Source organism: Erinaceus europaeus, chromosome 8 (genome assembly GCF_950295315.1).
Source record: "Erinaceus europaeus chromosome 8, mEriEur2.1, whole genome shotgun sequence".
In the NCBI taxonomy this organism is placed as follows: domain Eukaryota; kingdom Metazoa; phylum Chordata; class Mammalia; order Eulipotyphla; family Erinaceidae; genus Erinaceus; species Erinaceus europaeus.
Window position 1 is genome coordinate 15214194 of NC_080169.1, and position 13602 is coordinate 15227795.

Sequence of the window (13602 nt, forward strand, 5' to 3'; positions counted from 1 at the left end):
TCCAGGGTTATTGCTGGGCTCGGTGCCTGCACCATGAATCCACCGCTCCTGGAGGCCATTTTTCCCCCCTTTTGTTGCCCTTGTTTTTGTAGCCTCATTGTGGTTATTATTATTGCCCTTGTTGACGCAATTCGTTGTTGGATAGGACAAAGAGAAATGGAGAGAGGAGGAGAAGACAGAGAAGGGGAGAGAAAGATAGACACCCACAGACCTGCTTCACCGCCTGTGAAGGGATTCCCCTGCAGGTGGGGAGCCGGGGGCTCGAACCCAGATTCTTAACGCCGGTCCCTGCGCTTTGCGCCACATGCGCTTAACCCACTGCGCCACCGCCCGACCCCCAGATCATAAAATATTTTTAAATGTCCTTCGTGGTGGTTTTTTTTTTGCTGATATTTTCTTTGATGGTCTGATTCATACAGTACATGCATAGGGAATAATACATGCTCCCTACCACACAATGTTGGCTTCATTGTGTTTTTTTGCATTTCAGATGTTTATAACTAGGAAGTGTGATTAGTCTTCAAACTGTCATGTATACAGTTGTCAGGGAAGTCACCTGCACTGAGATATGCTGCAGTGATGACTAAGGGATGGCACTATGGCCATGTAGGCTGAGCATGAGTTCTTAGTAGAATGAGGAAACAGCACAAACAATGTGATGGATAAGGACTTTGGGAATGACCACATTCTTTTTAAATGAATGCAGGTACTCAGCGACCAGCTAGCCATCTGGCTCCCCTCTAGCATAATTACTCTCTATTGAGAGTGAGGGAGATCAAAACAATTACTTGGTTTGGGAGCCACATGGTGGTGCACCTGGTTGAGCTCACTTGTTACAATGTGTAAGCACCCAGGTTGGAGCCCTAGCTCCCCATCTGCAGGGGGGGAAGCTTCCGGAGTAGTGAAGCACAGCTTTTTCTCTCTATCCTATCCAACAACAATAAAAATAAGGACAACAAAATGGGGGGGGGGGGGAGCCTCCAGGAGCAGTAGATTCTTAGAGCAGGCACCGAGCCCAGCAATAACCCTCAAGGCAAAAAAAAAGATCACCATCATTCATCACATCCAGTATGTCATCAGGCCTTGTAGATTTTCCTCCAGCATCTTTTGAATCTCCTTCCTTTCCTCTTTCCCTCCTCTACTCCCTTCCTTTCTTCCGTCTCCCTTCTGTGGAATAATTGGGGTCCTCCTTGATCCTTGACTTGGAAAACAGCAGCTCTTACAGTTGACTGCATCTTTCTCCTGTGAGGGCTCTTACATTGCAGATCATCTGATATACAGAACACTCTGTAACCTCCTGTGCACATCCATCATCCTTGAGATATATATTGCACTTTTCAAGACCTATATATTCTTTTTTTTTTTTTGCCTCCAGGGTTATCACTGGGCTAGGTGCACTGCTCCTGGAGGCCATTTTTTCCCATTTTGTTGCCCTTGTTGTTGTTATTTATTGTTGCTATTGTTGTTATTGTTGTTGGAAAGGACAAATAACTCAAAAGAGGAGAGGAACACAGAGAGGGGAAGAGAAAGATAGACACCTGCAGACCTGCTTCACTGCCTGTTAAGTGACCCCCCTCCCCATGCAGGTGGGCTCAAACTGGGATCCTTATGCTGGTCCTTGTGCTTCGTGCCATGTACGCTTAACCTCCTGCGCTACTGCCCAGCCCCCAAGAGCTATATATTCTGTTATCTCTCCACTTTGATCCCAACCTTTGGTTTACTGGAAACGTCCAGTCTTTTTCTTTCCTTTTTTTTTTTCTTTCTTTCTTTTTTTTTTTTTTTATATCTTCATTTATTGGATAGAGACAGCCAGAAGTCAAGAGGGAAGAGGGAGATAGAGAAGGAGAGAAACGGGCTGGGGGCACATGTTACAATATGCAAGGATGCAGGTTCAAGCCCCTAGTCCCCACCTGCAGGGAGAAAGCTTTATGAGTGGTGAAGCAGGGCTGTAGGTGTCTGTCTGTCTCTCCCCCCTCTATCAGACCCTTCCCTCTCAATTTCTGCCCGTCTCTATCCAAAGTGGACATTTTTTTCTTGTTTTTCTTTTTTTTTTTTTTACTAGAGCACTGCTCAGCCCCGGCTTATGATGGTGCCGGGGATTGAACCTGGGACTCTAGAGTCTCAGGCATGAAAATCTCTTTGCATAACCATTATGATATCTACCCCCTGCCCTATCCAATAAATAAATAAAAATAATGAAAAAATTAGAGGGGCCGGGTGGTGACGCACCTGGTTGAGCACACTTGTTACAATGCACAAGGACCCAGGTCGGAGCTCCGGTCCCCACCTGCAGGGGGAAAGCTTTGCAAGTGGTGAAGCAGTGCTGCAGGTGTTTCTCTGTCAGTCTCCCTCACTATTTTCCCCTCCCCTCTCAATTTCTGGCTATCTCTATCCAATAAATAAACAAAGGTAATAGGGAGTCGGGCGGTAGCGCAGTGGGTTAAGCGCATGTGGCACAAAGCTCAAGGACCGGCTCCCCATCTGTAAGGGAGTCGCTTCACAGGTGGTGAAGCAAGTCTGCAGGTGTCTATCTTTCTCTCCCCCTCTCTGTCTTCCTGTCCTCTCTCCATTTCTCTCTGTCCTATCCAACAACCACAGCAACAACAATGATAGTAATAACCATAACAATCTTCTTCTAGCGTTTGCCACCATAACAATGATAAAAAACAACAAAGGCAACAAAATGGGAAAAAATGGCTTCCAGGAGCAGTGGATTCGTAGTGCAGGCACCGAGCCCCAGCAATAACCCTGGTGGCAAAAATAAATAAATAAATAAATAAGGATAATAAAAAACATTAAAGAGAGAGAGAGAGTGAGAAACAGAAAGACATCTGCAACACTGCTTCACCACTTGCAAAGTTTTCCTCCTGCAGGTGGGGACTGGGACTCAAACTCGGGTTCTTGCGCCTTGTAACGTGTAAGGTGAGCCACTATCCAGCCCCTTCCATTCTTATTCTAACACCTGGTCCCCTATAGTTTGAAGTACAAAAAAGTACAAACACATTTATAGAGAACTAAAGGCATAAAAGCTTTCCTAAAACTACTTTAAAAATCACTGAGAGTGACCCTGACACCCAGGCTGGGCAGGCAGGTGCCAAGCGGGCAACAGGAGTAGCCAACGCATAGGCTCCAAGCCCACTCCTCCCACCCCCAGGGGAAGCCATGCACTACCAGCGGTGGGCTGTGGGCAGCGATGTACGGGAACAGGACAAGAAGCCCACCCTGCCCAGGAGAGTCCGAGGAGCTCAACAGTGATTCTTGGATAAATGCTCACATAGATGTTTGTTAACAGCAAGTGGTGGGAGCCTCCTTTGGTGACCCCCAGCAAGCCCTGTCTCCTACTCCTGCCAGCCCAAGAGTTTCATGGCCGTGGGCCAGAATTGCCCCAAGCAGACCTGGTGCTCAGAGAAAGACAGAGTCTATGATTCCAAAAAAACAAAACAAACAAAAAACATTGCTATACATGTAATCCCAGCTACAGGCCCTCACTCCTGAATGTGACTGTCAAATACAATGGCTGCAAGAAGAGGGTGGCCATGGCAAGATGCTTGGGGGAATGCAAATTGATTTACAAATACAACTACAAGATCTCCCAGTGTGGTGACCCCAGCAGGAGTTTGGGACTATTAGCATACAAATGACCTCACCCTTCTTCTTCTAGCGTTTGCCCTTCTTCCGTAGCCAGTCAACAGCATCAGGTTGAGCCTGATGTAAAGTTTCGAGACCTCCTTTGAATCTGGAGAGGTGGCAGTCATTGACTATGTGGGTCATAGTCTGTCTGTAGCCACAGGGGCAGTTCGGGTCGTCTCTGGCTCCCCAGCGATGGAACATAGCGGCGCACCGGCCATGGCCTGTTCGATAGCGATTGAGGAGGGCCCAATCATAACGTGCTAGGTCAAAGCCGGGTTGACGCTTGCAGGGGTCAGTGATGAGGTGTTTGTTCTTTACCTCAGCTGACTGCCAACTCTGTTTCCAAGAGTCTGGAACAGAGAAGTTCAGTGTAGGCGCAGGGGACCAGATTGGGTGACGAGACGTCAAGCGTTGGACAGGGTGGGCGAAGATATCCGCGTATATTGGCAGGTCCGGTCGAGCGTAGACGTGGGAAATGAACTTAGATGATGCCGCATCCCGACGAATATCTGGCGGGGCGATATTGCTAAGAACTGGCAGCCATGGAACCGGGGTGGAACGGATGGTTCCAGAAATGATCCTCATGGAGGAATATTATTTGGAATCAACCAAGTGGACATGGGCGCTACGGAACCATACTGGGGCACAGTATTCTGCAGTGGAATAGCATAATGCCAGAGAGGATGATCGTAGTGTGGAAGCGCTCACGCCCCATGAGGAGCTGGCCAGTCTTGCAATGATGTGATTCCTCGCGCCCACCTTTGCTGCAGTTTTTATGAGATGTTTGTGAAATGACAGAGTGCGATCGAGAGTAACGCCAAAATAGACTGGCTGGGCTTCATGTCGGATTCTCGTATCACCAAGCTCACCCTGAGGAGGTGCTTTAGAGAAGGGAATGTGTAAAAGCAAGGGACTTTGAGCACGTGAGGCTTTTTGGCTGGCTGCTGCTGCGGCTTCTGGTCAGAAGCTTCTTCTGGTCAGGTGCGCCATGGCTGCTTCTCCTGGGAATTGAACACATATGACTCTGCTAGCCGGTAAACTTTTAGACCCCTCTACAGCCATGGGCAACCTTTACCAGAGCTGATAATTGTTTATCTTATGGGACTAAACTTTGATAACCATATTCAGACTTTATAGACCTAGGGTACGCTTAACCCTTGATGATAAGTGCTTATTTTGCCTTTTACCTGTTTCACCCTAATAAACCGTGTATTGATTAAACCAGTTCCCAGCCGCTGTGTATTCTTCTATATGCGGCAAAAGTAGCCCCGACCCCCTAACCTCTTTTTAAGTTAATTTACAGCATCCCAGTTAGAGAACTCCTGCCTGTGCTGCCAGCCAGAGACCTACGAGTAACAAGAACTGATGCTGGAGTGTGCGGATGGCAGCCGGACCCCCTATCGATATAGGCATGTCACCTCCTGCTCCTGCGTGGACCACTGCCACCCAGGTTGCCACCGACTGAGCATGGATCTGACAGCTGAATTACAGGGACAGTCACTCACCAGTGAGGAAAATCAAACACCTGCTTGTCACTCAGAAAGTGAATTCTAGTGGTCCGGGAGGTGGCGCAGTGGACAAAGCATTGGACTCTCAAGCATGAGATCCTGGGTTCAATCCCTGGCAGCACATGTACCAGAGTAATATCTGGTTCTTTCTCTCTCCTCCTATCTTTCTCATGAATAAATAAATAAATAAAAAAAAGAAAGTGAATTCTAGTGGGCCGGGAGGTGGCACAGTTGATAAAGCATTGGATTCTCAACCATGAGATACTGAGTTTGATCCCCAGCAGCACATGTACCAGAGTGATGTCTGGTTCTCTCTCCTCCTATCTTTCTCATGAATAAGTAAATTATAAAAAAAAGAAAGTGAATTCTAACTGCAATGTATTTTGTTCTATGATTGGCTGGATCTGACAAATAAATATAACTCTGCAAGCAAAAAAAAAAAAACAACAATAATCTTTGAGAGTGGTCCGGGTGATAGTGCAGTGGATAAAGCGCTAGATTTTCCAGCGTGGGGTCCTGAGTGCAACCCTGACAGCACATGTATGTGTCTGTCCTTTCTCTCTCTTCTATCTTTCTCATTAGTAAACAAATAAAATCTTTAAAAGAATCATTGAGAATTAATAATTCCAAATTCTTATTTATTTATTTTTCCTCCAGGGTTATCGATGGCACTCCCTGCCTGCAGTATGAATCCACTGCTCCTAGAGGCTATTTTTTCCTTGCAGAGAATGAAGGCTGTGGCACACCTGATTAAATGCACACATTACAGTGCTCAAGGACCAGGGTTCAAGTCCCTGGTCCCAACCTGCAGGGGGAAGGAAGTTCACAAGTGGTGAAGCAGGGCTGCAGCTGTCTCTTTGTCTCTTTCCCTCTCTAGCTCCTCCTACCTTCTCAATTTCTCTTTTGTCTCTAGCAAATAATAAATAAAATGAAAATAAAATAAAAAGAAAGTTTATAAAAGAGATTACAGCGCTGAAGCATCCTTCAGTGTGGTGGGGGCTAGGCTTGAACCTTCATGATGAGCACTATACAGTGAACTATTTTCCCTAACTGAACTTTTACTGCTACTTATTTGCAAATCTAAATGAGGTCTTGTGGAAGCAAATCACTCTTTTATTTCTCTTTTTAAAAAAATTATTTTTGGGAGTCGGGCAGTAGCACAGCAGTTAAGCTCAGGTGGCACAAAGCACAAGGATTGGTGTAAGGATCCTTGTTTAAGCCCCCCCCCCCCACCTGCAGGGGAGTCGCTTCAGAGGTGGTGAAGCAGGTCTGCAGGAGTCTATCTTTCTCTCCCCCTCCTCTCTCCATTTCTCTCTGTCCTATCCAACAACATCAATAACAACAACAATTTTAACAACAAACTACAACAATAAAACAAGGGCAACAAAAAGGGAAAATGAATAAATATATTTTTTTTCTTTTTCTACCAGAGCACTGCTCAGCTCTGGCTTATGGTGGTGCAGGGGCTTGAACCTGGGACTTTGGAGCCTCAGGCATGACAGTCTCTTCGCATAACCATTATGCTACCTAGCCCCGTCCTAACAATTTTTTTATTGGGCTATTATTGGCTTACAATTGACAGTAAAATACAATAGTTTGTACATTTGTAATATTTCCTAGTTTTCCATGTAACAATTCAACCCCCCACTAGGCCCTCTGTCATCCTTTTCCAGGACTTGTACTCTTCCCTGAACCCCCACACCAGAGTCTTTGAATTTGGTGCAATACACTTTCTTTTGGGGGTGTGGAGAACTGAACTTGGGACTTCAGTGCTTCAGGTGTGAAGCATAACCATTGTGCTATCTCCCCAGCTGAAAGCCAATAGAGAATATTTCAGGGGGCTGTGTGGTGACACACCTGGTTGAACATACACACTACAATATGCAATGACCAGGGTTCGAGCACCCAGTCCCCACTTGCAGGAGGAAAGTTTCAGGAGTGATAAAGCAGTGCTGTAGGTCTCTCTCCACCCACCCCATATAACCTTTCCTTCTTGATTTCTGGCTGTCTCTATCCAATAAATTAATATAATATGACTTTTTAAACATTAAAAAAAATATTTCTAACCATCCTCAAAACCCACTAATAATTAACCCACTAATAATTATCTTTCGGAAAAAAAAGCAAAAAGAGTCATCAGAATTCAATTTAGGTGGTCCGGGAGGTGGTGTAGTTAATAAAGCACTGGACTCTCAAGCATGAGGTCTTGAGTTCAATCCCGGGCAGCACATGTACCAGAGTCATGTCTGGTTCTTTCTTTCTCTTCTATCTTTCTCACTAATAAATAAATAAAATAATTCAATTTAAGTGTCTCATTTACCAGTAGTTTGCTTCTACCAAAGAATCCCAGAAAAATGGCGGGGGAGATAGCATAATGGTTAGGTAATGGCTTCCAAGTCCCAGGCTCAAGCTCCCTTTCCCCCCAAAGCCAGATGTGAGCAGTGCTCTGATTTAAAGGAGGAGGAGGAGAAACCCAGAAAAATGGGTCAATCTCTGGGATCAGCTAAGAATGCATAGACGGGGGGGGGGGGGGGGGGGCGGCCTAGCTCTGGCTTGGATAAGCTTTCAGACCCACTCCCCTTTGCCTCAGTTTCCCTTTTTGTGAAACGTGGCAGGGCGGAGCTTTGGGATCCGCAAGGTGCAGCGAGTGACCGGGGTTCGTCCGGCGCAACGTGGAGGGCGCGGGGGCTGTCGGGATGGAGGACGGCGGGGCAGGAGGCGCGAGCGCGGCCGTCGCGAGGCGGCCCGGGGCTGCTGCACGCGCGCAGGGGGCGGGGCCGCGGCCGCGAACAGGGCTCGCCGGGCAAGCTTGGGTGCCGCGGCCAAACGCTCCGGATGTCCGCACTGCCACTCGGCAGTCTGGTTCCCGGGGCCCGTACAGACCGGTTTGCGGGACGCAGTTGGTGGAGACACCGGAGCGGGGCGGGTCAGGAAGTGGGGGCGCGGATGTCGCGAGCGGGCCTGGGCGGCCGAGGGCCTTGGCTGGAGGGGCTCGCGGTCTCCGCCGACGGGATGGCGGAAGGAGCAGGTGACGGTCCCCGCGCGACTGCGCTCCGCCGAGATCACGGGCCGGGGGGGCGCGGAGGCCTGGCCCGCGGGCGGGACGGGGTGGGGGTGCGGGTAAATGGTGGGGGGGACCCCGACTTGAATGCTCCCGAGCGGGCGCCTTTGCGGGAGCTGCAGGCCGGAAGTGGGTGAGGAGGGCCGAGCGGGGCTGCAGGGAGCGGGCGTGCTGCCCGGCGCAGGCTTGGGGACCCGGGGTGCTGCCTTGCTGGGTGGCTTTCTGTTGTTGCTTTTCCTTTTATTGTTATTATTATTTTTTTTATCAGAGCACCGTTCAGCTCTGGCTTATGGTAATGCGGGGGACTGAGCCTGGCACTTGACGGAGCCTCAGGCATGAGAGTCTGTCTGCATAGGCATTATGCTACCTACTCCCTCCCTTTTATCCTTTTTTTAAAAAAATGTGTTCTTCGGGGAAACTTGGTTGGGAGTGGGGAGTAAGTTTGCTGTAGAGGAATGGAGTGCACATCTCTTTTTTTTTTTTTTTTTAGTATTTTTATATATTTTTCCTTTTGTTGTTTTGTTGTAGTTGTTGCTATTGATGTTGTTGGATAGGACAGAGAGAAATGGAGAGAGGAGGGGAAGACAGAGAGGAGGAGCGAAAGACAGACACCTGCAGACCTGCTTCACCGCCTGGGAAGCGACTCCCCTGCAGGTGGGGAGCCGGGGGCTTGAACTGAGATCCTTACGCTGGTGCTTGTGCTTTGCGCCATTGTGCGCTTAACCCGCTGCGCTAACGCCCGACTCTCGACTTCTTCCTTCCCTTCCTCCCTCCTTCCTTCCCTCCTTCCTTCCTTCTTTTACTTAATAGTGAGAAAGATAGGAGAGAAAGAATCAGCATCACTCTGGTACATGTGCTGCCGGGGATTGAACTCAGGACTTCACGCTTGGAGAGTCCAATGCTTTATCCTCTGCTCCACCTCCGAATCACAACGGATGAGTGCATGTTTGAAAATTGAGCATTATTACTCTCCTCACTCTGGTTGCCTAGCTTTAGGGGGTTGTGATACAAAGTTGCCGCCTACCTGGGGCTCTAAAATGAGCTAGAGATGGTGGGCAAACAGGATAAGATGCTTTTTTTTCCTATGCTGGGGCTGGATTTGGAGGGTGAGCAAGTCGAAACAGAAAGGAACTGTTGTGGTCAGGGGGGTGGACCATGAGGTCCCGAGTTCAATCCCAGGCAGCACATATACCAGCATGATATCCGGTTCTTTCTCTCCTATCGTTCTCATGAATAAATTCTTACAAAAAAAAAAAAAAAAAGAGGGAGTCGGCCTATGGCGCAGCTGTTTGCGAAGATGGCGCAAAGCACAATTACTGGTGGCGGTGGCATAAGGATCCTGGTTCGAGCCCCCAGCTCCCCACCTGCAGGGGAGTCGCTTTACAGGCAGTGAAGCAGGTCTGCAGGTGTCTGCCTTTCTCTTCCCCTCTCTGTCTTCCCCTCCTCTCTTGATTTCTCTCTGTCCTATCCAACAACGACGACAACAATAATTACCACAATAACAAAACAAGGACAACAAAAGAGAATAAATGAATAAAATATTTAAAAAGAAGAAAGGGACTGTTACTTTTTTCTTTTTTAATATTTATGTTCTCAGTGAACTGGGACAGAGAAATTGATTGGGAAGGGAAATAGGGAGAGAGAAAGACACCTGCAGCTCTGCTTCCCCTGGCAGGTGGAAGCAAGGGTCTTGAACCTAGGTCCTTGAGTCACTTTCTCCCTCTCCTCCAAATATCTATTTATGAAAGGGGGGGGGGAGCGTGGATTAAAGCATCATTCTGGCACATACAATGCTAAGGGCTCGAACTCCACTGCACCACCTCCAATGCCAGGAGGCAAGTTCATGTAAAAGTTTAGGGAGACAGGGCAAAAGGCAGAGAGATGTCCTTCATTTGGAGAGAAAAGGGCAAAATTCAGTGCCACAACAGCATTCAGGTCCTTTCTGGGTCTGTACTGAGAAAATCAGCTCATTCAGTAGATTTGCAAATAGAAAAATAATGAGAAGGGGCCAGCCGGTGGCTGCACCCTGGTAAGCACACACGCTACAGTGTGCACTGACCGCTTTCAAGCCCCTGGTCTCCATCTGCAGGGGTAAGTTTCACAAGTGAAGCAGAGCTGCAGGTGTCTGTCTCTTACCCTCTGTATCATCCCCTTTCCCTCTTCATTACTGGCTGTCTCTATCCAATAAATAGATAATATTAAATTTTTTTTAAAAAAGAGCTTTATTATTAAAAAAACTTTTTGTGGTGGGTAGGGGTGGTCAATGGGGGCATCACCACTCTCCTGGACTTTTTTCAGAGAGAGACAGAAAAGGAAAGATACCCCAGCACCAAAACTTGTTCCACTGTGCTGGGAGCCAGGTGCAAATCTGGGTTGCAGGCAGGACAAAGCAAGCTCACTATCCAGGTGAGCTATTTTGCTGGTCCAGTGTGACCTGTTTCCCTTATTAACTTGGAATGGTGGATGTGGTTTATTTAGACTTAAACCTTACTAAGGGAGTCGGGCGGTGGCGCAGCAGGTTAAGCGCATATAGCTCAAAGCGCAAGGACCGGCGGTAGGATCCTGGTTCAAGCCCTCGACTCCCCAGCTTCACAAGTGGTGAAGCAGGTCTGAGGTGTCTATCTTTCTCTCCCCCTCTCTCTCTGTCTTCCCCTCCTCTCTCCATTTCTCTCTGTCCTATCCAACAACAACGGCATCAGTAACTACAACAATGTTAAACAACAAGGGCAACAAAGGGGAAAATAGATAAAAAAAATAATAAAAAAACAAACCTGGGGGTCGGGCAGTGGCGCAGTGCGTTAAGCGCACGTGGCGCAAAGCGCAGGGACGGGCGTAAGAATCCCGGTTCGAGCCCCCGGCTCCCCACCTGCAGGGGAGTCTTTCTCTCCCCCTCTCTCTCTGTCTTCCCCTCCTCTCTCCATTTCTCTCTGTCCTATCCAACAACAAAAGCAACATCAACAATGGCAATAATAACCGCAACGAGGCTGCAACAACTAGGGCAACAAAAGGGGAAAAATGGCCTCCAGGAGCGGTGGATTCATGGTGCAGGCACCGAGCCCAGCAATAACCCTGGAGGAAAAAAAAAAAACAAAAAACCTTCCTAAGCTAGAATTGCAAGGAGTGTTTCAAGAGTTCATCAGAAAGTTATTGAAAAAGTTTTTTTTTTCCTCCAGGGTTATCCAGAGGGCTCGGTGTCAGCACTATGAATGAATCCACTGCTCTTGGCAGCCACTTTGTCCATTCTGTTGGATAGAACAGAGAGAAATTGAGAGAGGAGGAGGAGATACAGAGGGAAAGAGAAAGTTAGACACCTGCAGACCTGCTTCACTGCTTGTGAAGTGACCCCCCTGCAAGTGGGGAGTGAGGGCTTGAACCCAGATCCTTGTGCGGGTCCTTAGGCTAAGTACTATATGCAGTTAGTATCACTGTTGGTATACACTGGATGTATCACTGTTCAGCCCCCTTTAAAAAATATTTGTAAGGGGCCAGAGAAATAGCGTGATGATTGTCCAAGACTTTGGAGGGTGGGGGGTTGGTTGGAGAGAAGGAAAAAAAAAAACCTTTCATGTCTCTTAGGCCCATGGTCAGTCCTTGACAGCACCGTAAAGCAGAGCTGAGCAGTGCTATGGTGATATGTGTATGTGTGTTACAAGTTAATTTATTTGTTAGTGAGAGAGTAGGAAAAAGAGAACCGAAGTATCACTCTGGCACATGGAATGCCAGGGCCTGAAATGAAGACCTGATGCTTGAGAATCCAGTGTTTTGTTATCCACTGGGGCGAAGATAGAGAATTTGTATAAAGTGTTTGTTCTGTGACTTGCTGCCCTTTGGGCGCACACTTGCTTCCTGTCTGCCTCCTTGCTTGAGATCAGAATGTTAAAACTGATACAAATTTAAAACACTCTTAACAGCAGTTTGGAAACCAAAGCTATTTGTAGTTAGTTGATAAGGGAGAATATAATTTCCACTTGTTTCCATGTTGTTTTTTTTCTAACATTCCAGTGCAGTATTTAAAACATTAAGTGATTTTTTTTCCCCCCTCCTGGTGAGACTTCTGCCCTGCAGTGGAGGCTAGGGCTTTAAACTCATGTCCTCACACATAGTAACGTGTGTTCTACACCGTGTGCTATACCTCCTGGCTTGTTTTTGGTTTAACTGCAAGTCTGTGGTGGTAGGTTGACAAACCAACTGTGTTAGTATGTTTCCATGAGCAAACACATGCTCAAATCAAATCTCAAAAAAAAAAAAAAAAAAAATTACCTGATTATTAGAGGGGAAAACCAGAGCATCATTCTAGCGCATATGAGGCCAGGGACCAAACTCAGACCCTCATACTTGATAGTTCAGCATTTTAGTCACTGTCCCATTTCCCCCTCCCCCTCCCCAGGTCAAAAGCTTGAAAAACATTGACTATACCATAGCGGGTTTTTGTTTGTTTTGTTTTTAATCTTACCAGAGCACTGTTTAGCTTTGGCTTATGGTGGTGTGAGGGATTGAACCTGGGACTTTTGGAGCCTCAGGCATGAGAGTCTTTTTGCATAATTGTTCTGCTGTCTACCCCTACCCCCATGTTGTAAATTTTACTTATGTGATATAAAATTTTAAAAAAGACATTTGGTCAGAGAGTTAAAAATAATCCCAAAGCAATTAAATGGTTTGTAGTTTATGTGTTTAGGAGTCTTCCAAGAATTGTTTTGCTTGATGCAGTTCAAGGTCAGAGTTTTTATATTTGTGCTCAGAACAGAGAAATGACAACCTTGGTAGAGCTACTGGTATTAACACAGCCTTTGGAAATTGCTATGTATAGTCAGGATGGACATTTGCCAACCTATTTGTAGGACTGCTATCTCATGTGAAGATCACTGGACCAGAGACGGAAATAGTAGCATTTATTTATTTATTTATCTATTTATTTGCCACCAGGGCTATTGCTGAAGCTTGGTGTCTGCCTGACTAATCCTTAGGTCATAGCAGCCATTTCCCCCCCCCCTTTTTTTTTTTCTGATAGGACAGAAAGAAATTGAGAGGGGTTGGGGAGATAAGGGAGAAAGATACCTGTAGCACTGCTTCAACATTTGTAAAGCTTCTCCCCTGCAGGTGGGGACAGGGTGGGATGTGTGTGCCACTGCCCAACCCTCCCCACCCTCACCGCCTTTCTTTAAACTTTAACTTGATAGAACAGAGAGAAATTGAGAGGGAAGGGAAATAGGAATTAAGAGAGAAGAGACACCAGCAGACCTGATTTACTATTTCTGAAGCTTTTCTCCTGCAGGTGGGGACCAGGGCTTTAAATCTGGGATCTTGTGCATGGTAATATGTACATTTAACCAGGTGTGCCACTGCCTACACCCCCTCTCTACTCCCCCTCACTTTTTTTTTTTTTTTTTTTTAAACCAGACAGGG

General features: G+C 47.0%; 1 protein-coding gene across 2 annotated transcripts in view; it reads left to right on the forward strand.

The window, feature by feature from the left end:
* The first annotated feature begins 7955 nt into the window (after nt 1–7955).
* The window catches only part of DPY19L4 (dpy-19 like 4), a 61732-nt gene continuing 56085 nt past the window's right edge, over nt 7956–13602 (forward strand). For both annotated transcript variants that reach the window (XM_007532145.3, XM_060195975.1), the window contains exon 1: nt 7956–8166. In XM_007532145.3, the coding sequence (XP_007532207.3) occupies nt 7974–8166 (193 nt within the window). In that variant the 5' untranslated portion in view covers nt 7956–7973. The remainder of the gene's footprint in view (nt 8167–13602) is intronic.